The following is a 26310-nucleotide window of genomic DNA, read 5'->3' as shown; positions in this document are numbered from 1 at the left end:
ACATAATCTGGTTCAGAGGGTTAAAACCTCTTATGTTAAATGGAAGTGATGTTGAAGTGAAATCTGGAGAATTAAGAGATGAAGGAAGCCTCGTTCAGCACAGGGAACATGAAGGACTGGAGGCAAGAAAAAAAACACACTGGGGGCACCTGGGTGGCTCAGTGGGTTAAAGCCTATGCCTTCAGCTCAGGTCATGATCCCAGGGTCCTGGGATCGAGCCCCACGTCGGGCTCTCTGCTCCGCAGGGAACCTGCTTTCTCCCCTCTCTCTGCTTGCCTCTCTGCCTACTTGTGATTTCTCTCTCTGTCAAATAAATAAAATATTAAAAAAAAAAACAACCAACAAAAAAAACAAACACACTGGAGGAATTTGAAGATGTTCCTTAGGCCTGAGCCACAAATAGGGAAAAAAAAAGGCAGGAGAGTGAAGGAGGGACCGTCTCATTTCATAAAGCGCTTTTAAACTGTGGTAAGAGTCCGGGTTAAAGGCAAAGAAAAGCCACGGTAAGACTGTGAAGAGCAGACAAGAGAAAGCTCATCTCCCTGCAATTTAGGAAAAACATTTCTACCATGTCCATTATTTTTTATTCCATATTTTAAGTGATTTTCACTGTTGCCTTTTCTAAATATTATAAAAGGAGCTAAATTAAAAGAAAATCTTTAGGGGCGCCTGCGTGGCTCACTTGTTAAGCGTCTGCCTTCTGCCCAGGTCATGATCCCAGTGTCCTGGAATGAGCCCTCTGAGGGCTACCTGCTGAGTGGGAAGCCTACTTCCCCTTCTCCAGCTCCCTCTGCCTGTGCTCCCTCTCTCTGTCAAACAAATTAATAAAATCTTTAAAATAAATAATTAAATCTTTATTTGATTTGGGTGAAAATTACCACTCTGTGTCACAGGTAAATTATATGTAAAACAGAAGTTATTCTGCAGAGCAATTTCTTGACTCCCGATTAACATCACAAAATAGATAAGGTTTAACAATAGACTAATAGGTAATTGTATCTTCCTTTTATTTGAAACCCGTCAGCTCTAAATTATTCATGCTGTCTTAAGAATAGAGGTATATATACAACCTACAACCTAAAATGATCAATAATCCAGATGGGTTCTATTTCACTCTGGAATGTGACTTTATCTTCATATAAACACAAGTGAAATGTAGGAATTTACTGAAAGCCGCACCAGATTGCTGGAGGGGAGGTGGGTGACGGGATGGGGTAACTGGGTGATGGGCATGAAGAAGGGCACCTGATGTAATGAGCACTGAGTGTTACGTGCAACTGATGAATCACTGACCTCTGCCTCTGAGACTAATGATACACTATGTTAATTGATTGAATCTAAATAAAATAACATTTTAAAAAAGCGCCACACCACAGAAAATGGCCCATCCATAATACCTAATTTTTGTAATCCATCCTGGACTGGGAATTAAAAGCATATTCTACACTGATGTCACGAGTTAAGAAAGTGGTTTCTACCTTTTTCTTTACACTTTGATATTTTTTGACTTTTTTTTTTTTTAATTTTTTTAACAGTAAGTAGGTAGCTTTATTTTCCTGGCAATAAAAATATTTCCGTATGGAAAACAAAGAGAAGTATCCTTTTTCACATCTTCCTTGAGAAGTTCAGGTTAAATAATTGATTTTAGAGAGCTTCTCTGAGATACAAAATGCATTTTAAAAAAGAATAATAAAAAGAACCAGAAAGTAATAGGACATTAACAAAGCAGGGTAGAAGTGCTATCATTTAGGTTTGCAATATGGATAATTTTAATGACTATTTTCTAAGATATTTGAATGACTATTTTCTAAAATGAACAGTTTTAGCAATGAATGGAAAATAAAACAGCAATGTTACAGAATTTTAAAATCTTTTTTGATAGAGATCATTGATTAGATTTAGTTTTGAACAATATAAAGTAAGTCAAGGAATGAAAATGCTTTTTTTTTTTTTTTTTGAAGATGCTTTTATAATCAAAACTAACTGGGGCACTTGGCCGGCTCAGTTGGTGGAGCATGCAACTCTTGATCTCAGGTTGTGAGTTCGAGCCCCATGCTGGGGTGTAGAGATTACGTTATTTATTTATTTAAAAAAAAAAGATTTTATTAATTTGAGAGAGAGAAAGAGGGAGGAGACACCCTGCCAAGCAGGGAGCCCGAAGTGGGGCTTGATCCCAGGACCCCAGGATCATGACCTGAGCCCAAGGCAGATGCTTGATTTACTGAGCCACCCAGGCACCCTTAGAGATTACTTAAAAAAACTAATCAAAGCACAGCAAATATGCTGAATATATATTTACCTGAAATAAAGTTTTAAAATATCATATGAAGATAAAGGCAGGATCTTATTATTCTGAAAATTAAGGAGTCAGGATACACTGGTTTTTATCTACTCAATAGCTTATATAGACTTGTTCCTACTAACTTTGTTTAGGACTTTATAACACGCTGTGTTGTGTGAGGAATTTATAAGGTGATGATGCTTTTGGATAAAATACCTCAGTTTTCAGTTCTTAAAAACAAACAAACAAACCTCAAAACATTCTGATTTTGTTGTTTAAAAAATTGTTTTCATTTTAATGATCTGAGTTAGTAACAAACAAATATACAAAATTGTCTTTCACATTTCCATACATTGTATTATGGACCACTTAAAACTCTGGGATACAAATGCAGGTTTCTTTGTATCCTTAACTTCAATTGTTGTCACTTATAAATAAAGGTGATTTTCGAAAACATGCATTTGTGAACATAGATGCCAAAGTTGTACATGTGAGTTAATGCACAACCAATAGTGTACATTGTTCATTTGTGCAGGTTGAGTGTCAAATGCAGCTGACACAGGTAGAAGCAGGTATCCTGGGACAGTTTACTCTATTTGAAAAGCATTTTTGAGAAGCAGATGGAACTACAGTTTAAAACAAAAGCTGTATTCTACAAATACAGTAAAAATTCACAATTTGCACATCTGAAGCAACTTTTGGGACCCAAGGCTGATTCAATAACCTTGCTGCTATATTGGTTTTATATGGGTTTATCTCCAAAATCACACATTGGAAAACAGCTGTTTCAACAAAAATAAATATATATATTAAAAGGAAAGTGAGATTTAAAAAAAAAAAAAAAAGTGAGGTAAGCTCCGAAAAGAGTAATAAGGTATGAGTCACCTGTAATTTTCATTTTTCAGTTTTAGAAATTTAAAGAACTTTAGAAACTTAAAGGTAATCTGAACATTTTCTAAGCTGTTTTAAATTAGGATTTTTCCATCTCACCAATGTTTTCTATTTGATAGTATAATAGAAAAATGGATGGTTTCTATTGTTGACTTACCATGATAATTCATAAGTCATGATAAATTTGTGATTTCATTAGAGGATCAAATAAGTGGAAACTGGGTTATCATGAAAATGGGAACAAGGAAGTTTCTTCTATAACTGTTGATCTGAACTAGAAATAAACACCAACACAAAGTGATTTTTTATATTAAATTATTTCCAGGTATTTGTAGGGAGGAAAGTCCAATCTTACATAAAAATATTTTCCTGGATGGTGGCAATATATGCTTTACCTCTTTAACTCTATCTACAACCTAAAATTATTTCTAGATAATAAATTTCAAACTCCCTGGCAAGGAATGTGAATACTAATCAGCTAAGTATTTATTCAACTTCATACAAAGAAAGGACTCATGAATGGACATTATAAGAAGAGTTCCACTTTTTGCTAAGGTCCAAGTTTGATGTCGTTGTCTCTAATATATGATCAAACGAGAGAAGATGGTACAAAAGAACTAGGTCTCTTGCAGGCAGTTATCAAAGACTGGCCTCTGATTTTAAGAAAACACTTGTTTTTCTAAAATGAATACACTGCCAACATTTTGAGGGCAACTGCAGTTGAAAAGGGAAATGGATTATTTTCTATAGGAAAGATAAGATCAACTTTAAGGGAATGTTCCTGTTTTCCACGGGCCTTACGAAGGAGACATGGCTAGTGATTTCAAACATGTACTTCAAGTGTTACCTAAATGCACGATGGCTTTTAAAAATGTTTAACCATCAGTGATTCAGGAAAGTAAGCTGGGGGAGTAAAAAGATATGTACGTATAACACTACATTAGGAGATGTAGTTATCTACTCTGCACCTTGGAAATGAGAGAAACAAATTCTGTCCAGAGTCAGTATCAGAAAGAAATATGGCTGCTTCCTACTCTTCTCCACTTGGCGAAATCAATTTTATAATGCTCTCACTGCTGATACATCTCACTTGAGTTAGGCAAAATGGATCTAGGTTACTTTTGTTTTCTGTTTAAACTCTCGGAAATGGAATATTTAACCATTGAAAGAAACTTCGATTATTACCTTGTCTAATGGCAGGTATGAAGATTGTTGGATTAAGGATTATTGCTTTTAAGAAGATAACCATTAGAAATAAATATGTAAGCTTAACTCAAATACTTATTTCCTACCCAATGCTACAATTTCTTATTCTCAAATCAAGTCACATATTATCTTTAATTTTTTGCCAGTTTACCAAGGTTTTAAGTATAAGAAGTTGGCCTGTTAACTCAAAATCAAGACAATAGCAATGTCCACATAAGCATGTCTTATTTGGGCAATGAGCAGGAACACTGCTTTCTTGATAGGACTTAAGGCACTAAATGGTGGTAAAATAAACAAAAAGTATGATGATTAACAACTTCTTTAGAATCCTAAAAAAGGAGATCGTTTAAGAAGGACACTAGTAAATCTTTTTTTCTCAAACAAATAAGGCATCCTGTTGGCAAACACAAATAAAACAAAAGGTCATGTTGAACCTAATACATTCACTGTCTCAGCTAAACTATTGGAAACACTAGCTATCAAACTAAAGGAAGCTACAACAGCATGTATAAAGGTTGGAAAGGCACCAAAAGGAGAGTTCTACCACTTCCAGTTCTAAGTGTCAGGTAAGCTGTGTTTAACACTGCATGTAGCCTAATTATGAATTTTATTCTTCCAAATGTATAATGGTGGTTAATTTTGATTTTGACAAATCGGTTATTCAAGTACTAGTTTAGTAAGGAATTGATTTCCATGAATTAGAAAATGACTGCAGTGTCTAACACAACTCCACTTATAAAGCTACACTAATTCTAGTACTGAATGCATATTCTGGATAACACTGAAGCAAATCTGTATAAACAAAAATGGTTACCTTAAGATAGAATTCACAATAGAAATTCAATATATAACTAAATAAGATTTACTGAAAATAATGGAAAGTGTAGTACAGATACATCAAACATAATTATAACCACAACATTTTCCTTGTGAAAAATACAACTATTAGTGAAATAAAATGTACAATTGAAAATTTTTCCAAAGGAAAAAACAGTATAAAGGAAAATACTTTTCTTTGAGATAGGGAAAATAGTATGTCATTGTTTTTTTCGTTACAATATAATTTGACACAAAAAGCAGTCCTAGAATTGCACCAATTCCACATCCAGTTTCCTGAACATGTTAAGAGTAAAAGGAGTTCATAAAGCAGAATGCAGTTTCTGAATTTCATATTTTAAATTGAGGATATTCTCATACAAAATGTCACATCACACCAGATCTGTTTACATAATGTACAATACTTTCTGTTTTGTGGCCAGACACGAATATAAACATAGGCATTTGGTGCCACCTCTCTTTCGTTCTGGTGTTTAGTCAGAGTCAGGAAAAAAATAATCAAGTTACTTAAGTGTTATCTCTCTAGCAATAAAGAAAAATTATATTTAGTGCATGCTTCATCATTTGTCAAAAAACATTTCTGAAAATAAAACTCAGTTACCCAATGGTTTACAAAATAGAAAAATCATTCATTAGGATAAAAATGTGGTGGGATTTTAGGTCCATTTCCAAAGGACTGACTTCCTGGGCAGCACCACTGTCCTTGAGCAGAGGTCATCAGTAAGTTCTATGAGCAAAGCAGGTGTGCCTGACATTCACTTATCAGGCCCCCTACCCCCCCTTAGGCCCCCCGCCTCTGCCAGTTCATTAGTGCCATAACACAGACGGAACCTTTGTGGAAATGTTAGGAACACTTCTGCTGTACATGATTTAGAAGTTCTCCGAATTTTTCAAATAGGTCTTCCACCCATTTTACATTTTTCATACAAAGTTGAACAATTTCTTCCTGTCCTAAGTCTTCATTTCTTTTCTGCACAGAAGAAATCTAAAATAAAGAGAATTACCACATTAGCTTATACTTCTCACTTTATTAGCTCTTCATAAGGGTTTATGGTTTCTGTATCTTGAATGAAAAGGATTTGATGACTATACCTACAAATACTGATTAAAAAATAATTTTATCCACGGAGAATGATTATTTTGCATAAATTTGGGTGAAGTCTAATCCTGTCATTTCTAGCTCCATGAGGGCAAAGAGGAAGGCTAGAAAAAAATGGTTCAAACTTTCTGGATTCCTTCCAGTTATGTTAAAAGCTAAGTGAGAGATTTTGGGGTCCTGCACTTCAAGGCATTGTAAAAAATAGTCATCATATTTTGCACAACCATCTTTATTTTCTCCTTTGCTAGAGGTTAGATTTATGAACATCTTTCCACTGATTATCAAATGCCTCAAGTGTAGCCTCAATCCAACTTAACTCTCAGTTAAACAACTGGTAGTGCGGATCAAAAAAGTACCGTCTACAGCTGTTTAAGCTTTGAGGAAATTGATCATTATTTTCCAGCCACAAAATGGTATTGTTGTTATATATAAATCCTGAGCAACTTAAATTATGATACCTAAAACTTACGATTAAATTTTAACTATCATTTCTTCCTGCCAACACACAAAAACCCCTTCCTCTCAGCAATGAGGTGGGACAAGGCCATTCCAGTGATCAGGAAGACGTCAGGATATCAAAGCAGTGATTGAAGTGAATTAAAGCAGGATCATTATGTATTATGAGTGAAGAAAATCAAATCAAGTTCCATTTATTATGGCAAAGTAAAGCAAGCAAAAGAGCTTAAAAACATTACCATTTACAGCTTCTGTAAGAGCCTCAGATTAGTATGAGCATAACACACAACAGAGACAGCATTTTTTATAAGACAATACAGACACATGTGTTTAACAGTTCTCTTTGAGACACTCAAAAGTACTACAGCTACAGTCCCCTTAGAGTTCAGAAAAATATTTCTTTTTTAAATAAATGAAAAAAAAATTACCTCATCTTTACATATCAGATAAACATGATATTTATAATGATGGAGTGAATGATACAAAGAATACAGCTGTATTTTCTCTGGATCGACAGCAAATTCCTATAAAAACAAAAGAGTTTATAGGCATATTTATTTCATGGAATATTTGAGCTCTGAATACTTTTACAAAAATATTAGACCAGAAGCCTGAATGGAAATCTTAAAAATGAAATGACTGATACTGCTAGATATAGGCTTAAATATGGATAAGAGGCTTATTCAAAATAAGAGTTTAAATTGTATTTTAGAATCTTCACTCCTTTTTTCTGAATATAAACACAATATTTCAAAAAATTTAAACATAGAAAAATTTAAACAGTAGACATACAAGAGGACTTTTAATAAAAGAATCCTATAATCTCTTGCTTCCGAGATAATAGTTTAAAGCACGTTTTCCCCCCCATGTAGAATATGTATTAATGACACCAATTCTCTAATGGGAAAGAAATCCTACTATACATATTGTTCTGCAACTTTATTATTATTATTATTATTTTTAAAGATTTTATTTATTTATTTGACAGAGAGAAATCACAAGTAGATGGAGAGGCTTTTAGAGAGAGATAGGGAGAGAGAGAGGGAAGCAGGCTCCCCGCCGAGCAGAGAGCCCGATGCGGGACTCGATCCCAGGACCCTGAGATCATGACCCGAGCCGAATGCAGTGGCTAAACCCACTGAGCCACCCAGGCGCCCCTGCAACTTTATTTTTAATAACTTTTTTTTAACCTAACTAAAACTTGTATATCTTTCTACTTATTACGTATAACCCCTACCGCTATCAATTATATGAGGGCAGGGAATTTCAGCCACTTTTCACAGTTCTATTCCTCGTACTTAGAACCATATTTGGCACACAACAGGCACTCAAAATATTTTACTGAAAGAATGAACGAGGCTCTTTTTCAAAAGTACATAGGATTACATCATCCGGATGGCCCTTTATTTATCCCGTTTCCCACTGGTGAAGCTTAACTGGACTGCTCTTACAATTGCGCAAGGAGCAAAAGCATACGTTTTCATGCATTTGTAAATGTGTTTTTACAGAGGATATTTTTGTTGTGAAATAGATATGCTACTAAACGGATTTCTAAAAAGGCAATAATTTAGATAATGTTTGAGAATGAGTGAATTCCAATTTCCATAATTTTATAGATATGGAATACTGAATCTTATGAAATATGTTCACATTCACTTATCTGTATGCGTTTGTATCTAATGACAAAAAAAAATACAGAAAATATAAGTACAGTCTTGAGGTAATTCCTTGCCTATTCATCTATTTTTAAAATCTGCAAGTAATGGGTGCCTGGGTGGCTCAGGTCATGACCCCAGGGACCTAGGATGGAGTCCTGCATCTGGCTCCCTGATTTGCAGGGAGTCTGCTTTTCCCTCTGGCCCTCCTCCCACTCATTCTCTCAATCTCTCTCAAATAAAATACATAAAATCTTTAAAAAAAAAATCTGCAAGCACTAACTACATACAGATACTATGCTGGACAATGGAGAAAAACAAAGTAAGACCAAGTGTCTGTTCCTTGAGCTAAAGCTACTCTTTCCTACCTAAAAAGATTTCACAGTTAATAATAACATAGTAAAGGGGCGCCTGGGTGGCTCAGTGGATTAAAGCCTCTGCCTTCGGCTCACGTCATGATCCTGGGGTCCGGGGATCAAGTCCCGCATTGGGCTCTCTGATCAGTAGGAAGCCTGCTTCTCCCTCTTCCCTCTCTCTGCCTGCCTCTCTGCCTACTTGTGATCTCTGTCAAATAAATAAATAAAATCTTTAAAAAAAAAAAAGTATTTGCTTGTTGCAATATTTTATATTATTATTTTTTAAAAGACTTTATTTATTTATTTATTTGACAGAGAGAGAGAGAGAGCTACAGCAAGAGAAGGAACACAAGCAGGGGGAATGGAAGAGGGAGAAGCAGGCTTCCCGCTGAGCAGGGAAGCCTGATGCGGGGTCTCAATCCCAGGACCCTAGGATGATGACCTGAGCCCGCTTAACGACTGAGTCACCCAGGCGCCCTTTGTTTCAGTATTTTATTTTATTATTTTATATTTTTAAAAGATTTTATTTATTTGACAGACAAAGATCACAAGTAGGCAGAGGCAGGCGGGGGGTGGTGGTGGTGGTGGGGTAAGTAGGCTCCCTGCTGAGCACAGAGCCCATTGCGGAGCTTGATCCCATGACCCTGAGATCATGACCTGAGCAGAAGGCAGAGGCTTTAACCCACTAAGCCATCCAGGTGCCCCTGTTTCAATATTTTAAGGAGGAATTATATTAACTGGAAAAGGTATAATTGTAACAATCCATATACACTTACTTGTGCAGATTTGGTGGTTGTTTTAGAAGTCCTTAGAGTTTTCTTATTGTAAGTTTTGCCGTTCATTTTGATTTTAGAGATAGTAGAACCCCCACTCTTTGCTTTAGAGTCTCGAGTAATTATCGTTAGTTCGGGAAAGCTTTCCAAAGCATTCTTTAAAATAAAGAAAAATAACTGACATCAGAAGAAAACTAACTAACTTCCTGCTATTCAACTTATTTAAAAAATACAGAAACATATACATACATTCATATATAGTACACACATGTATATAGATGGGGTATGATAAATATACACAATATAGAAATATACATGGGTATTAAACAGACCATAAATTCTTTGTAGCTCCTCCATCAAAATGTGGAATCTATTTCTTCATCCCTTGAATCTGGATGAACCTTACCTTAGGACCTGCTCTACGCCAATAGCGCATGGCCCTGTAGGGACTCCTTAACAAGCCAGGGAGTTCTAGAAATGCTCTCTGTGGCTTCAAAGTGGAAGAAAGAGGGACACAAGTTTCTTCAAAGCTCTACCAATTCAACCACTGTCAACACCCTGCCTCTTGGCCACACCCTTGGCCACACTTCTTGGTCATAAAGAATGCATCTGATCCCAGGTGATCGGGATCTCTCCCTGATGAGAACAGTGGAAACAAGCTGCATTACAATACTTCTCTGGCTTCACTACCTCTCTGCTTCTTTTGACCTCAGTTGTATAAAAACAATCTAAAACAGACTTTGATGCATTTTCTGGCCACAATGACATGGTAGTTACTCACTGATGACTTAGTGGCCACAAAACCAAACCAATTCTAGGCCACTCTTTAAAAAGTCACTGGCATATTTTGTCCTTATCCATTTGGCAAATCATCTGGACATGAAAAACTACAAATAATAACTGAATGATATTTGTAGCTAAATTTAACTAGTTTAAGTATTGTTTTAAGGCCACCTGGCTGGCTCAGCTGGGGACAGAGTTTACCCAAAAAACCCCCCCAAAAAACAAAAAACAATGTTATTTTAAAAGATTAAACTGCGTTACTACTGTCATTTAGTACTTTGACACTAAAAGGGCTCAAGTGCTCCCAGTATATTTATTATTCAGAATGAAGTCCCCATTTGATAAGATACACTGTTATAAACAGTTACAACCTTTAGGGCCAACTCTCTTCCAGACTATGAGTTCTCAAGCACCTTTTGTGACAAGACACTAAAGATGACTGAAAGCACATGGATTTCAGAGGAAAACAGAACACGATTAACCTCAAAAGGCTTTAGGATTCCTTAAATTACTGAGTTCATGTGTAATGGTGTTATTTCTAAAGAAGAGAAAATCTTTTAATCTTTTATAATCTACTATTATTTTATTATTTTAAATACTGTGCATGTATCTTGGCTTTGAAATGCAAATTGCTATAAATGAAAAGAATCAAAATTAATAACTGTAATTTCAAAATTAGAAATTGTTTTTTCTTTGAAAAGAAGAATATGAAAACTAATTTTTCAGCTTTTCATCATAAACTATTGCATAAAATTTAAATATCTACTGAATCTATTAAATTCCAAATGGGGCTTTATTTTAATACAAGTTATTAGAGAATCAGTTTAACATTTTTTTTTTTTTTTTTTTTAAATTTATTTGAGAGAGAGAGACAGTGAGACAGAGCATGAGCGAGGAGAAGGTCAGAGAGCGAAGCAGACTCCCCATGGAGCTGGGAGCCTGATGTGGGACTCGATCCCGGGACTCCAGGATCACGCCCTGAGCCGAAGGCAGTCGTCCAACCAACTGCGCCACCCAGGCGTCCCTCAGTTTAACATTTCTAAATGGTTAGCCAATGCGTGCCTGGCTAGCTAAGTCAGTGGAACATGTGACTTTTGGTCTTGGGGTTGTAAATTTGAGCTCCATGTTGGGTGTAGGGATTACATTAAAAAAAAAAAAATCTTTAAAAATAAAATGGGTAGCCAAAACTGACCATTTTTAAGATTGAGTAAATTTTTAGAAAACACACATACAATAGCATTTTCTTCTCTGCAGAAAATACTGGACTAGAAGTCAGTAGACCAGATTCTTAGAATTGGGTTTCATACTACCTTTTGACATTTTTTTCTCTGCAAGTGCATGTCAGTGAAGAATATAGGGCTATTGTCAGTGAAGAATATAGGGCTATTGTCAGTGAAGAATATAGGGCTATTAGTAGTCTGGTGCCATTGAACTTTGATTTTTTTTTTTTTTAAAGTAATCCCTATGCCCAATGTGGGGCTCAAACTCACAACCCAAGACCAAGAATCACATGGTCTGTAGATAGAGCCAGCCAGGGCACCTCTGGTGTCATTTAATTTTGAACTCAACCTCAGAGCTTTAATTACCACCTGGCTAAAATGAAGTCAATTTTCACTTTTATGTGGAGTTCAGATAAAACAGGGATGTGAAAAAGGTATACAAATTACCCTAATGAGTTGAAAACTTATATCCACATAAAAACCTGCACACAAATGTTTACGTAGTAGCTTACTGATAACTGCCAAGTTAGGAAGCAACCAGGAAGTCCTTCAGTACATGAATTAACTGTGGTATAGTCAGGCCACGGAGGATTATTCACTGATAAAAAAGAAATGAGCTGTCAAGCCATAAAAAGACATGGTAGAAAAAATTCTTCTTTTTTTAAACAAGTGATCTTTTAGATCTTTATTTATTATTGTTAGAAGTAAGCTCTATGCCCAACGTGGGGCTTGAACTCACAACCCTGAGATCAAGAAACACATGCTCTACTGATTGAGTCAGCCAGGTGCCCCAGAACCTCAAATTCTTGAGAGCTTGTTTGCAGATTCTAGCAGGGGAGCGCAGCTACTTGTACAGCCTTGATGGAAGAACAGTCCTCTCCTCTATCGGGGAAGGTCGTCCTCTTTGACAGAGTGCGCAGCTTTGGGAGGGACACACATGGAGCAGTGACGGAGGAAGGCGCCACTGGCCTAGCCAGCCAGATCAGCCAATCAACCCTGGCGATCAATGGGGTGACAGATGTCACAGCCAGATTGCCCTCACATCCAGAACCTTAAATTCTCATTAGTATATGAAAGAAGCCAATCTGAAAAGGCTACATATATTATGGTTTTCAACTACAGGACATCCTGGAAAAGATAAAACTGCAGCGATAGTAAAAAAGATCGGTGGTTGCCAGAGGTTATGTGGGGACAGAGGGAGGGATGAATAGAGCACAGACGATTTTCAGGGCAGTGAAACTAAAGTAGGGCACTTCAGTAGTCGGTAACGTCATTATACTTTTCTCCAGACCAACAGAATGTATAGCACCATGAGCAAGGCATGCAAACTATGGGCTTGAGGTTAGAAGGATGAGTCAGTGCAGGTTCATCAGTTCTGACAAATGGACCACTCTGGTGGGACATGGTGATAATGGGGGCAGCTGTTCATATGTGGTAGATGGGACTCTGTACTTTCTGTTCAGTTTTGCTGTGAACCTAAAACTGCTGTAAAAATAGTCTCTTGATAAAAATAAAAAGCTATATAAATGTATAAAAAAAATTCTCCCTAGGTAGATATGATCAAATGATTCTAAATGTTTTATGTTATACTTTCAGTAAGAAAAGCTAGGAATTTTTTTTTTTTTTAAGATTTTATTTTATTTATTTGTCATAGAGAGAGAAGTGAGAGCAAGCACAGGCAGACAGAGTGGCAGGCAGAGGCAGAGGGAGAAGCAGGCTCTCTGCCAAGCAAGGAGCCCGATGCGGGACTCGATCCCAGGACGCTGGGATCATGACCTGAGCCGAAGGCAGCCGCTCAACCAACTGAGCCACCCAGGCGTCCCAGGAATTTTTTGACTATGAAGTAGCTTCTGTGATAAATTTTCTGTGTTTAGATTAGCTTTTTGTTGTTCTCTATTTCTGATAACACCAAAACCATTTTAGAGTTCCAATATATATCTGCCATTATGTTAAGATCAGTTTTTCCTCAGGTACTGAGTAAGTCAGGCATGTAAGGAATTTTGATAACTATTGCTAAGGAAAGGCCAATTATAATTATAGATGAAATATGAACCATTTGAAAGATTTAAAAGAAAAATAACTAAAATTTGGTAGTTTAAAGGAAGTACTTTTGAAAGCATTTGGAAATTATGTAGAATGAATTCTAGATGAATATAAAGCCTAAAAAATGAATTTAAGCAGAGAAAAGCAAATGACTAACACTAAGAAAGGACATAATAAAATAAAAAGATAAGCAAACCAGACTTGTAATGAATAAAAATCAAACTTTCATTGGGTGAAAAACTGAACAAAGCTGAGAAGCACTTTCATAAATTTCCTGCCTATTACACTTAAGGCTTTGATTGTCAGGGAGTTTGCTAATAAATAATCTGAAGGAAATACCTTGAATGACTGATCCAAATGAAGATTCAGAAGAAGTCTCTTTCGGTTATCATTCAGCATGCTGTCTATTTTTTTCATATGAGGCAAAAGCAGCTCATCTAAAACAAGATAAAAGTTTAACAGGATAAATTATCAACACAAAAACTTACTGAAAATTCAACTTTTCCTCAAAGTTATGACATCAAATTCACTGGTGTATATAAATACCACGTTTAAAATATTGGACATGTAGCTAATTTGAAAAAATAGGTCTGTAGTAGCCAAGCAAAGCAAGAAGCAGCATAGCAGGATGACAGGATCAGAAGCCCTGGGTTTTAACCCTGTCTCTGCCACTAGAACTGACTGATGACAGCTAAATGACCAGTAAGCACATTGCCCAATTTCTCTAGACCTCATTTATCATCCAAATAATATTATAAAATATAGATTTGTCTGACATCATAAAATTTTATGAAATACTACATGATATTCTTTTTATATTTTATTTTATAAAATATTTATATTTTATATTATATTTTGTTTGACACAGAGAGAGCAAGCTTGAGTGCATAAGCAGGGGGAGCAGCAGAGGGAGAGAGAGAAGCAAGCTCTCCACTGAGCAGGGAGCCCAATGAGGGGCTCAATCACAGGAACCTGGGATCATGGCCTGAGCTGAAGGCAGACACTTAACCACCTGAGCCATGCAGGCACACCCCAAGTATGAAATTCTTAATTTAATTTCAGTTTGGGCCAAAGAAAAAGTACAGGAAGAAAAATGATCAAAATCCAGTTTCAAAAACATAAGAGCCAAATAGTTATTTCAGAAAAGGGGAGAATAAAAGTATGATAAAGATTCCTAACTAAAACTTTTCACTCTTTTTCTAAAGAAACTTTAGAAAAACTTTAAGCTCCTTTAAGAAAAGCAGTTTCATCAGACTATTACTTTTGGTGCTGTATTAAATATTTTAGGTCACTTGACTATTTCTTAAATTTATCAGCATAATAATATACTTTATAACACTAATCACCTTTAATAACTTTTCCGAAAATATCCTAAAAATATAACCTTCAGAATCTGGTTACTAATTTTGTAGCTGAATGAAATGATTCTTTGTATTTGGAATACAAACACAAGCACAAAAAGAACACTTTTAATTGAAGAACAAGTCCTTAGTGAGGAATGAGTTCTAAGATCACTATACAACACCCTGATAGTTACATCTTTCTAGTAGTGATTAAACCTTTTCAAAAACTGTAAGAATTTACATTTCACAAAAAAAGTTTTAAACATTTATTGCTTATTTTAAAAATAGAACAATTAATGTCTTTCCTCCTTATAGCAAATGGAGAACAAAACAAAACAATGATAAGCAATAGAAAAAAAAAATCAATTAAAATACAACTACTCCAGAATCAACAGTACTAAGTAAGATATGTATATTCTATGATGCAAGAGTTTTGATTGAGTGAAAAAAACATTTAATGGCAAAAATGCCAACATGGGGAATTAAGTATTGGGTTTTAATTGTGATTATTCTACCATTAACTTGTTCTATAACTCTATGAAATATATTTAATCTCTTTGAACCTTAGTCTACAAAGTAAATGTTTTAGACTAGGTAATCTCTAATATTTCTTCTAGCTCTACATGATTTTAAAATGACTGACGTAGAGATTACTGCCTCTTATTATATGGTCAAAAAAATGATGGACCAGAAATTAGACCTTGGATTTTAATCATTTCTTGGCTACTTGGAAATTGTGGGCTCTTAAGTAAATCACTTAACTTCTATGAGCCTCACTGTTGTCATCTACAAAATGGCTATATGAATTGTTCTGGAATCAAACAGAATAATGTATATCAAAGTATGTGGAAATAATATGTATTATTAGGCATTGTGTTGAAGTATATTGTTAGTGATTTTTGTTACTATCTTTTGATCATACATGCACACAATCCATTTTGATAGAAGGATAATGGAAACTGGCTCATTAATAATTTTATTCCCTTTTTTCAGTTGTCCTTGGAGAATGCCATAGTAGCTGAGGGGTAAATGTTAGTGAGCACCATTAAATACACAGGTCACCAGTTTATTTCAGATATTAATTTCATCTCTATTTTACTGTAAGAAAAAGTTACTAAAGGAAGAATATAAAGGAATAATATTAATGAATATAACACAATACATGGATTTATTATTAATTGATTAGAAAATAATTATTCTGTGATGTATCTTTAACTAGAGACCAATATAAAATTTTAATCCTTCTGCCACTATTATCCAGTTCATCTTTCCAATTGTTAGAAAACAGAATATATTGACATCCGGACCTTGCATGTAAGACAGACACTTAGTGAAGACTAGAGAGTAGTTATATAAAGCTGTTCAAGTACTGATAATTCATGAATTACAGAATTACTTTATAGGATCCATATCACCAATTTGTGAGCTGACAGTGTACAGGTATCTATTATAAAATCCATATATTAAGTGCACAGCTAATAGACAAGAATAAAGAAGATCCAAGAAGCGCTACCAAGAAGGCACTACTTAGCAGACTGTACCATTGCTCTTCTCTAAGGCTTGCATTGTGTCAGGGTCCAAAGCAATGCTAACAAGCAATTCCATGTAGCTCTTAAAAGTTTCCTTCATTGCTCTTGTATTCAAAAAACGAGTGACAAAGGGAGCTGGAGGATCAAATTCTGGGAGAGTAAAAAAGACAAAATATTAAAGACCCTTCCTGATAACTTTAAAAACACTTTTATTTATAACAAGAACCTATAAACAGGACAAACGTTGTAGATAAAATTTCTTCAAATTTTCAGTTCTGCCCATTTGGTCTTTAAAAACACCCCAGGGTAGAGATTCCCAAAACTGGTTTGTACGTTATAATCACTAGAGAGCTTTTAAAACCAGACCAGACCAAACCAAACCAAACCAGGAACCCAGACTGCTGGACTTACTAAAATAGAATCTTTTTTTGGGGGGATAGGGTAGGGAATAGGTTGGTAGGGGGAGGTAGCAGTAGTAACGAAGCTTAAATATACTTCTAAGTGTTCCCAGGGGACTCTGAAGCACAAGAACAGCCCAGCATTTGTAAACATCAGCCCTGGGGGGCCTGTTTCTTCTTCCCTGACCCCGCCATAGACATCTGCCGTCAGCTTGTGCTACTCCAGAACTCATGGTTTCCCTAGATTAAAGAGACCTTAAGACATCTACAGCCATATTTTCTTTTTTACTTCTACACTTAAATTATGTAGAATTCTGGCCAGAGCCAAGGCTTATTCAAAATTAAAATATAAATATATATAAAAATATAAATAAATAAATAAATAAAATGGCCCATGCAGAGAGAAAATTTCACTGAAATTCAATGGCAAAACCTGCAAGATTAGAAATGTGTCAATTTTTACTTTCATTCAAACACATAACTTAAAAAAAAAAAATACCACAGGTCCAATATGGTATCACTTAATTAAGGCCCCAAGTCAGTAAACCACCAAGACTTAGTAATACCTAATCTGTCTATAGTTTTAAGACCCCAAAAATGTAACCTTTAACCAGTCAAGATGGGAATTTCCTGGTCAGCACTAGGAAATTTACTAATAGATAACTTTCTTTTTCTTTTTTAAGATTTTATTTATTTATTTGACAGAGAGAAATCACAAGTAGATGGAGAGGCAGGCAGAGAGAGAGAGAGAGGGAAGCAGGCTCCCCGCTGAGCAGAGAGTCCGATGTGGGACTCGATCCCAGGACCCTGAGATCATGACCTGAGCCGAAGGCAGCGGCTTAACCCACTGCGCCACCCAGGCGCCCACTAATAGGTAACTTTCAATCCACCTCAGGAAGGTGACCTTGCCTAAAACAGTGGATTCTTTAATAATTTTTTTCTACTCTCTACTTTTCTTTTTTAAGATTTTATTTACTTATTTGACAGACAGAGATCACAAGTAGTAGGCAGAGAGGAAGGAAAGCAGGCTCCCTGCTGAGTAGAAAGCCCAGGACCCTGTGATCATGATCTGAGCCAAAGGCAGAGGCTTTAACCCACTGAGCCACCCAGGCGCCCCTTTACTCTCTACTCTTAAAAACCCTTCCTTTTCTGTAGCCTTTTTGACCTCCCCTCTACTTGCTAGATGGGATGTTGCCTGATCCATGAATCGAATAATAAAGCCAATTAGTCTTTAAAATTTACTCAGTTGCAATTTTTGTTATTAACAAACTATTATCATAGCCTTTAGTAGCAGTTCTTTTTTTTTTTTTTTTTAAAGATTTTATTTATCTATTTGACAGAGATCACATGTAGGCAGAGAGGCAGGCAGAGAAAGAGGGGGAAGCAGGCTCCCAGAGATGATGATCTGAGCTGAAGGCAGAGGCTTAATCCACTGAGCCACCCAGGTGCCCCAGCAGCTCTTTAAAAAAAAAAAAAAATTATGGTTTTTTTTAAAAAAAAGATTTTATTTATTTGACAGAGAGAGAGAGAGAGAGAGAGATCACATGTAGGCAGAGAGGCAGGCAGAGAAAGAGGGGGAAGCAGGCTCCCTGCTGAGCAGAGAGCCTGATGAGGGGCTCGATCCTAAGAACCTGAGACCATGACCTGAGCCCAAGGCAGAGGCTTAACCCACTGAGCCACAAAGGCGCCCCAGTAGCAGTTCCTGTAGTATGGTTTAAGGACCTCTTAGGGTTTCCTTCGAGATCCTGTTTCTGATTTCAAAACTGTTTTCATAAAAATATTAAATGTTATTTATCTTTTTAACTCTGTTCATACTTCTAAAAATGATGGGTAACTGCTGGTGCCTTAGCATGGGTGGAGGCGGTGACACAAACTGCACTAGTAGCCATATACTCTGCCAACACACTGCCATGCCTTTAAGGGGAGGGCGGGGGGCCAATTTCACTTAATAGTCCTTGGGGTGCCTGGCTGGCTCATTTGGTGGGGCATGCAACTCTTGAGGTTGAGGTTGTGAGTTTGACCCCATGTTGGGGAGAGATTACTTATAAAAAATTTAAAAATTAAAAAAAAAAAAAAAGGATAGTTCTTGGTGAAGCAGTAAAAAATTTTTATTAAATCATTACTATTGAGGAAATGTCTTAATATTAATTCTGTGTGATGAAATCAGAGGTACATAAGCACTTCTGTTATGAACTATGATGGTTATCTCTAGGAAGAACATCTATGTAATTGTTTGAGTTACAAGATGAACTAGTCACTTTTCTCCCCATGGGACACCATTTTCATTTGAAAGGACCACACACACACACACACACACACAAACAATGCCTATTCAGACTTGCGTATTTGGTAGACATGGTATTCTTTATTTTTCTTTTTAGATTTTATTTATTATTTGACAGAGAGAGGCACACAGCTAGAGAGGGAACACAAGCAGGGGGAGTAGGAGAGGGAGAAGCAGGCTTCCTATGGAGCAGGGAGCCCAATGCAGGGCTTGATCCCTGGATCCTGGGATCATGACGTAAGCAGAAGGCAGACGCTTAACAACTGAGCCACCCAGGCACCCCCAGACATGGTATTCTTTTTTTTTTTTTTAAAGATTTTATTTATTTATTTGACAGACAGAAATCACAAGTAGGTGGAGAGGCAGGCAGAGAGAGAGGAGGAAGCAGGCTCCCCGCTGAGCAGAGAGCCCAATGTGGGGCTCAATCCCAGGACCCTGGGATCATGACCTGAGCGGAAGGCAGAGGCTTTAACCCACTGAGCCACCCAGGTGCCCCGCAGACATGGTATTCTTAAAAATTAATGAAGCGGACCTGTCACTCAAAAAAAAAACAATTGACAGCATTTGCTGTCAATGAGAAAATTTGAGGTTTCAAATGAAAATCAGAATTTTGGAAAATGTGTATCTACCACTATGAAGTTGACAACATCCCAATCAATACTTAAGGAGTTTACTGATGAGATCAGTGGTAGTATTAATGAGTGTTATTTTTTTGATGCTGTAAAAATGTATGACCTAAATGTAAGAGTTAAAATCATGAAACTCTTAGAAGAAAATATAGGGGTAAATCTTCATGACCTTGCATTTGGCAATGGATTCTAAATATGACACCAAAAGCTTAAGCAACAGAGGAAAAAAAACAGATAAATTTGGCTTCATTAGAATTTCAAATTTTTGTACACCAGTGGACATTATAAAAAATGAAATGTCAACCTACAGAACAGGATAAAATATAAAGACTCCCACAACTCAAGAACAAAAGGAGAAATGCCCATTTGCCCATTAAGAAATGGGCAAAAGATCTCTTCTCCAAAGAAAATAACGAAATGGCCAATAAGCACTTGAAAAGATGCTCAACATCATTAGTTGTTAGGAAAATACAAATCAAAATTTCAATATAACACTTTACACCTACTAGGACAGCTACAATAAACAACAACAACATACCCAAAACAAAATATAACAAATATTGGTGAAGAAGTGAAGAAATTGGAACCTCCTACATTGCTGGTGGGAATGTAAAACGGTGCAACTGCTTTGGAAAATCAATTGGTGGTTCCTCAAAAAGCTAAACATACAATTATATGTCTCAGAAATTCTACTCCTAGATGTACTGAAAAAAAGATACAAACAGATATTTGTATGCTAATGTTCACTGCAGCATTATTTCCAATAGCTAAAAGGTGGAAACAACCCATGTCCATCAATAGATGAAAAGATAAACAAAGTGAACATACAAGGGATAAACTTACAATGTATTCAGCCGTAAAAAGTAATAAGTAATAAATGTGAAATGTGAAAATGTGCTGTAACATGGATGAACCTTGAAAACATCATGTTAAGTGAAATAAGACAAGCATATTTATATGATATATTTAGAGTAGGCAAATTCATGGAAACAGAAAACAGATTAAAGATTACCACCAACAGGGGAAAAGGGTATGGGGAGTTACTGCTTAATGGTTACAAAGTTTCCATTTTGTGTGATGAAAATGTCCTGGGAATAGAGCTGTGACAGTTGCACAACAGTGTGAATATAATTAATGCTACTGAACTGTACACTTAAAAATGACTGTAACAGCAAATTTTATGTTTATATATCTTAGCACAATTTTTTTAAAATGTGGGAAAAAGTGAAATAGACTATGTACATTAATGAGCTAACAGACATGACCAAAGGAAAATGTCATAAAAATCATTCATGGATTAAAGATACATTGAGGAGGTAAGACAAACCAATACACTTTAAAGTAACAAGCATGAAAAGTTGAAAAAGCTACTTCTTGTCAAGTTCATAAAATAAAAACCTTCTGAGTATCAAAGAAAATATCCATAATTGTCTGAAAATTAAAATATTTTAATTAAAATACTCCTCCCTTTCCCAACTACAAAATCTACATAAAGCTGGGTTTTCTTCTTTCTTTCCTTCTTTTTTTTTTTTTTTAAAGACTTTATATTTATTTACTTGAGATAGAGAATGTGAGAGAACATGAGCAGGGGGAGAGGCAGAGAGAGAGGAAGAAGCAGGCTCTCTACTGAGCAGGGAGCCCGATGTGTGGCTCCATCCCAGGACCCCCGAATCATGATCCAAGCCAAAGGCAGATGCTTAACTGACTAAGCCACCCAGGTGCCCCAAGGCTGGGTTTTCTTTATATACTTTACCCAAAATAATATATATGTAGAAGCAAATATGAAAATGCTACTCTTATAACTAGTGTTATTTTAGGAAAATACAGTTGTTAAAAAATATTAATATGGAATGGGTTTATTTTAAATAAATATTTTACAAAGTTATTTTAATTGATATTTGGTAAACATCAATAGATAACACCTTAAAAAACAAAACAAAAAAAACACAAGTGTTTTGGAATCTTCAATAAATCTGAAGACTATAAAAGTCTTGAAACAGTTTTGAAAACCACCAGCCTATAAATCTATGTTTATCATCAATATTTGACTTTTTAAACACTAAAAATGCTTACCTATTACTGACACCTAGTGGCAACAATTCAAGTTACCAATAAAGAAAAACTCTTGAAAGTCATCTGAGGAAGCAGTACAGTGGTGTGCACATTCAGAACGCAAACCACTCCATTCTAAACAGTAGGCAGGAATGCTAACTGCAAAAATTACGTATATTGCCTTCTACACATACTCAAAGCACTAAATTTCATCTAGCTTACAGAAATGCTCTTTGGAAAAAAAAAAAAAAAGAAATGCTCTTTGGTATCTTCTTTATAAATTCTGATGTGCATACTTTCTAAGTAGCTTTTAAAAACAACACATTTCAAGTAGACTGTTGCCCTGAAGAAGACTTTTTGTTACAATTCGATTTCCATTCCAATAAGTTTTGAGATGAGCTCCCAAGCAATGACAGTTGTAATGTCAGAGGCCAACCTGGCCATCAACCTCAGTAGCACCCCCAATGCCCAATTCATCATTCACGTTCAGTCTGATTTTTTTTTTTAAGATTTTATTTATTTATTTGAAAGACAGAGATCACAAGTAGGGAGAGAGGCAGACAGAGAGAGAGAGGGAAGCAGACTCCCTGCTGAGCAGAAAGCCCGACATGGGGCTCGATCCCAGGACCCTGAGATCCTGACCGGAGCCGAAGGCAGAGGCTTTAACCCACTGAGCCACCCAGGCGCCCCATCAGTCTGAATTTCTTATGCGTCCCCCTCTTCTACCCCTACTGCTACAACTAAGGTTCAGACTTTGAGTTATACCTGAACTATGAGGTCTTGTAATTCAAATTCCAACTGCTCCTTACTTAAATTCCTCCAAGGGACTCTTCTGGGCTTGCAGGATCCCAGGCTTTTCAGCTTTAACTTGGCATATGTGGCCTTCTGTCATCCTTTCATCTTTTTCTGCCTACCTCCAACTTTATGCTCCAGAAGAAAAGTCACCAATTTTTTTCTGGAAGGGCCAGGAGCAAACATTCTAGGCTTTAATGGTCATATGCTCTCTGTAGCAATGATTCAAAATTTGCCACCTAGTAGAAAAGCAACTATCTGAACACACGTAAATGAATTCGTGTTTTAGTTAAATCTTTATTTACAAGAATAGACTATTGGTCAGATTTGGCCCACTGGCCACAGTTTGCCAACCTCTGCCCTAGACTGAACTGCTTTATCTTTCTTGCATATATTACACAACAAGTTTGATGGCTAATGGAATGTATGCTGGTGTACTCTTGTGTTTTACAACTATCCCAAATTCAGTTTAGTTTTGTTCTTTTTTAAGATTTTATTTATTTATTTGAAAGAGAGCATGAGTAGGGGTAGGGGGGAGAAGGAAACTCCCCTGCTAAGCAGGGGGCCTGATGTGGGGCTCAATCCCAGGACCCTGGGATCATAACCTGAGCCGCAGACAGACCTTTGACTGACTGAGCCACCCAGGTGCCCCTCAGGTTCAGTTTCTAATAAAGTAAATACAACTATTATCTATATCTATATCTACATCTAGCCTACAAAAATGCTCCTTGGTATCTTCAATAGTTTTAAGAGTAAAAAAAGTGTTCTAAGATCAAAAAGTTGGTAACTGCTAGACTCTTAATCTCACAAAAGAAACTGAGGGGTGCTGGGTGTAGGGGAGTAGGGAGAGGGCGGTTGGGCTATGGAAATTGGGGAAGGTATGTGCTATGGCGAGTGCTATGAAGTGTGTAAACCTGGCGATTCACAGACCTGTACCCCTGGGGATAATAATATATTATATGTTAATAAAAAATAAAAAACTAAAAAAAATAAATTAAAAACAAACAAAAAGTTTGGTAACTGCTGACCTATTTCAACCTTTTCATTTTATAAAAGAGAAAACTAAGGCACAGATAGGGTACCTCGCTTAGTCAAGGGCAGCTGGTTGGCTAGGGGCAGATACAGAGCAGTATGCATGATATTATATAATTAATAAACATTCCACATACACCTAAGTATATATTATATATATATTTCTATACTCTATTAATTAGTTTCAGAGTAAAAATTACATGCCCTATTAATTACAGTATCAGAGTAATAGTTTCTTCTAGCATAAACACAGACTCAGAAGTTTAGAACGACAGGGGCGTCTGGGTGGCTCAGTGGGTTGAAGCTCTGCCTTCGGCTCGGGTCATGATCCCAGGGTCCTGGGATCGAGCCTTGCGTTGGGCTGCCTGCTTCCCTCTTCTCTGTCTGCCTACTTGTGACCTCTGTCTGTCAAATAAGTAAATAAAATAAGAAGTTTAGACCGACAGGATTTAGTATAAACTGTGTGATCTAATAATCCCCACCCCACCCAGAGAGCGGAGGTAACCGGCATTACTGTGGTTAGAACTCGCCACAGTCTTTCAGGTCACTGCTTCTTCTACTTCACAAGGTTGTGTGCGGTTGTGTGCGCGGGCAAGCCGTGCTTTCAATTAGTGCTCAGGCAATGTGAATCTGTGTTTGTATGCAGGTATACAGGTATGGATGTATTTATTTTTTGAATTTATTTTTATAAAAGCCTAACCCGAACTCAATTAGGTAGGTAAATCCCCCGAAAAATAAAACAGTTTTGAGTTGTGAGCATCACCGCTTCTCTCTGTTCATGCTGACAGTCTCAAGTTATCGAGGTATTCATTTCATGGAGAACTTACCCTCCTCATCACTACTACTAGAATGGATCTCAGGAGAGGAGTCAGACTGGGATGACGAAAACTCCTCTTTCCATTTCTTCCGTTTCTTTGGTGGTGGCTCAGCCTTTACTTTCAGCTGTTTAACTTTGGGTTTCACGGAAGGGGCTTTTGTAGTTGTAGTTTTTGGTGTTGGAGGATCGGAAGTTTTGTTGCTACTACTTGGCTTAGCCTGAACAGTTCTGCAATGTTACAGACACACTTCATTAACACACTGAAATCTTGACAGATTAAAATAAATTGAGACCAAAAATGAGTAACACTAGTGAAGAAAAGTATATTTAATTACTAACATCTCCAAAGTGAAGTCCAAGTCCTATACATCGCCAACAATGACTCCCCCCGCCAAATCCTCTTGAAATACATTCTAACCACTGACATTGAATATTCAGTCACTAAGGGACTATTAATTCAACTTTGATTTCTCTGTCTTCACTCCTTCTTTCCCTATGAACTCATTTCCCTGTGGACGAGGCTGTATAACCAGTGATCAAAGGCTTTGGGAAATAATGCAGGATACACCCATATCCAGCCCTGACCATCTGAAACCCTTAGGTGGAACCAGGATGTTTGGATGTGGAGACCCAAATATACTTGTCCTAGAGCCCCTCAAGATTTGCTGTATTAGCTCTGGAGAGCTGAATGGATAAAATCTCATCATAAAAATAAGGTACACTGCTTCCAGTAAGTTGGAACCTTAATCAAGCTAGACCTTTCTAGCACTAGATTGAGACTGTCTAGGATCATGGCCCTCTTCCCATACAGATCACAGGAATGTGGCTAGGTCATCTGTCTTCCAGATTCATGCTCCACATAACCCAGAATCACAATAATTAATATATGACAATTCTATTGTATACTTGCTTAGTAGTGTGTAAGTCTTTAATTTTTTCTCAAAATTTTCATTTAAAACTGGACACTTCATCATTTTATGGATAAAAAGGGGGGGGGCTTCAAAAAAGGTTGTGCTACTCTAGATCACAAAGAGCATCCAAAAAATGGACTCATCCATTTTTTCCTCTACTATATTAAGGTGACACCACGAGGATTCTGGGAAAGAAAAGAGTGCCCATCCCACAAAAGACAGTCATGAGCTTTATAGCCCCTCTCTCATTATACCAAAAGGAATCACTTATTACAGCAGACACTGAATTTTCAGACTTGTATATGATAAAAAAAAAAATTCATCAGACTCTTTAATTGATGTAATTCTCTATATAAAACATTGCCAGGGTGCCTGGCTGGCTTGGTCAGAGGAGTGTGGGACTCTTGATCTCCGGGTCATGGGTTCAAGTCCCATATTGGGTATAGAGATTACTAAAAAGAAGATAAACTTAACAAAATTACATTGCCAAAAATAAGTCTTCCAATAATTGCTACATAAATATATTACATACAAAAATAAATACCTGATAGTTTGTGAAGGCTTACTTCGTGGTTTTTTGGAACACACTCTGACATATTCCTTTTTGTTTGTATTTTCAATGAACTTCACATATATTTTTTTGTATTTACTCTTTGCCTCTCCAAAATACCCAAGGTACTAAGGAAAGAAACACTCTGAATTACATACTTAAACATTCTGTACATAACAATTTGTTGGCTTCACTATTACATTGCTATCCTCTAAGTTTTTCAAATGTAGCTCTGGCCGGGCTACTTCTCACCCTCAATAAAAATGACTTCAGGCTTTTTCTTAACTGCAAATACAGAAGCAATTTCATTTGGCTAATTACCAGATGCTTACTTACTCAATGCTATTAAGTACTAAATTAAGTACAAAAGAAA

At 36.5% G+C, this 26310-nt stretch overlaps 1 protein-coding gene across 2 annotated transcripts in view; it reads right to left on the bottom strand.

Annotated features, from left to right (window-relative positions):
* Positions 1-2544: 2544 nt before the first annotated feature.
* Positions 2545-26310, bottom strand: part of QSER1 (glutamine and serine rich 1) — a 76166-nt gene continuing 52400 nt past the window's right edge. For both annotated transcript variants that reach the window (XM_044259032.1, XM_044259033.1), the window contains exons 7-13: positions 25932-26065; positions 24487-24704; positions 16485-16622; positions 13940-14037; positions 9558-9710; positions 7199-7294; positions 2545-6200 (exon numbers count right to left, since the gene is read on the bottom strand). In XM_044259032.1, coding sequence (XP_044114967.1) covers positions 6060-6200; positions 7199-7294; positions 9558-9710; positions 13940-14037; positions 16485-16622; positions 24487-24704; positions 25932-26065 — 978 coding nt within the window. In that variant the 3' untranslated portion in view covers positions 2545-6059. The remainder of the gene's footprint in view (positions 6201-7198; positions 7295-9557; positions 9711-13939; positions 14038-16484; positions 16623-24486; positions 24705-25931; positions 26066-26310) is intronic.

Source organism: Neovison vison, chromosome 7 (genome assembly GCF_020171115.1).
Source record: "Neovison vison isolate M4711 chromosome 7, ASM_NN_V1, whole genome shotgun sequence".
Lineage (NCBI taxonomy): Eukaryota > Metazoa > Chordata > Mammalia > Carnivora > Mustelidae > Neogale > Neogale vison.
This window is presented reverse-complemented; position numbering and strand designations above follow the sequence as displayed.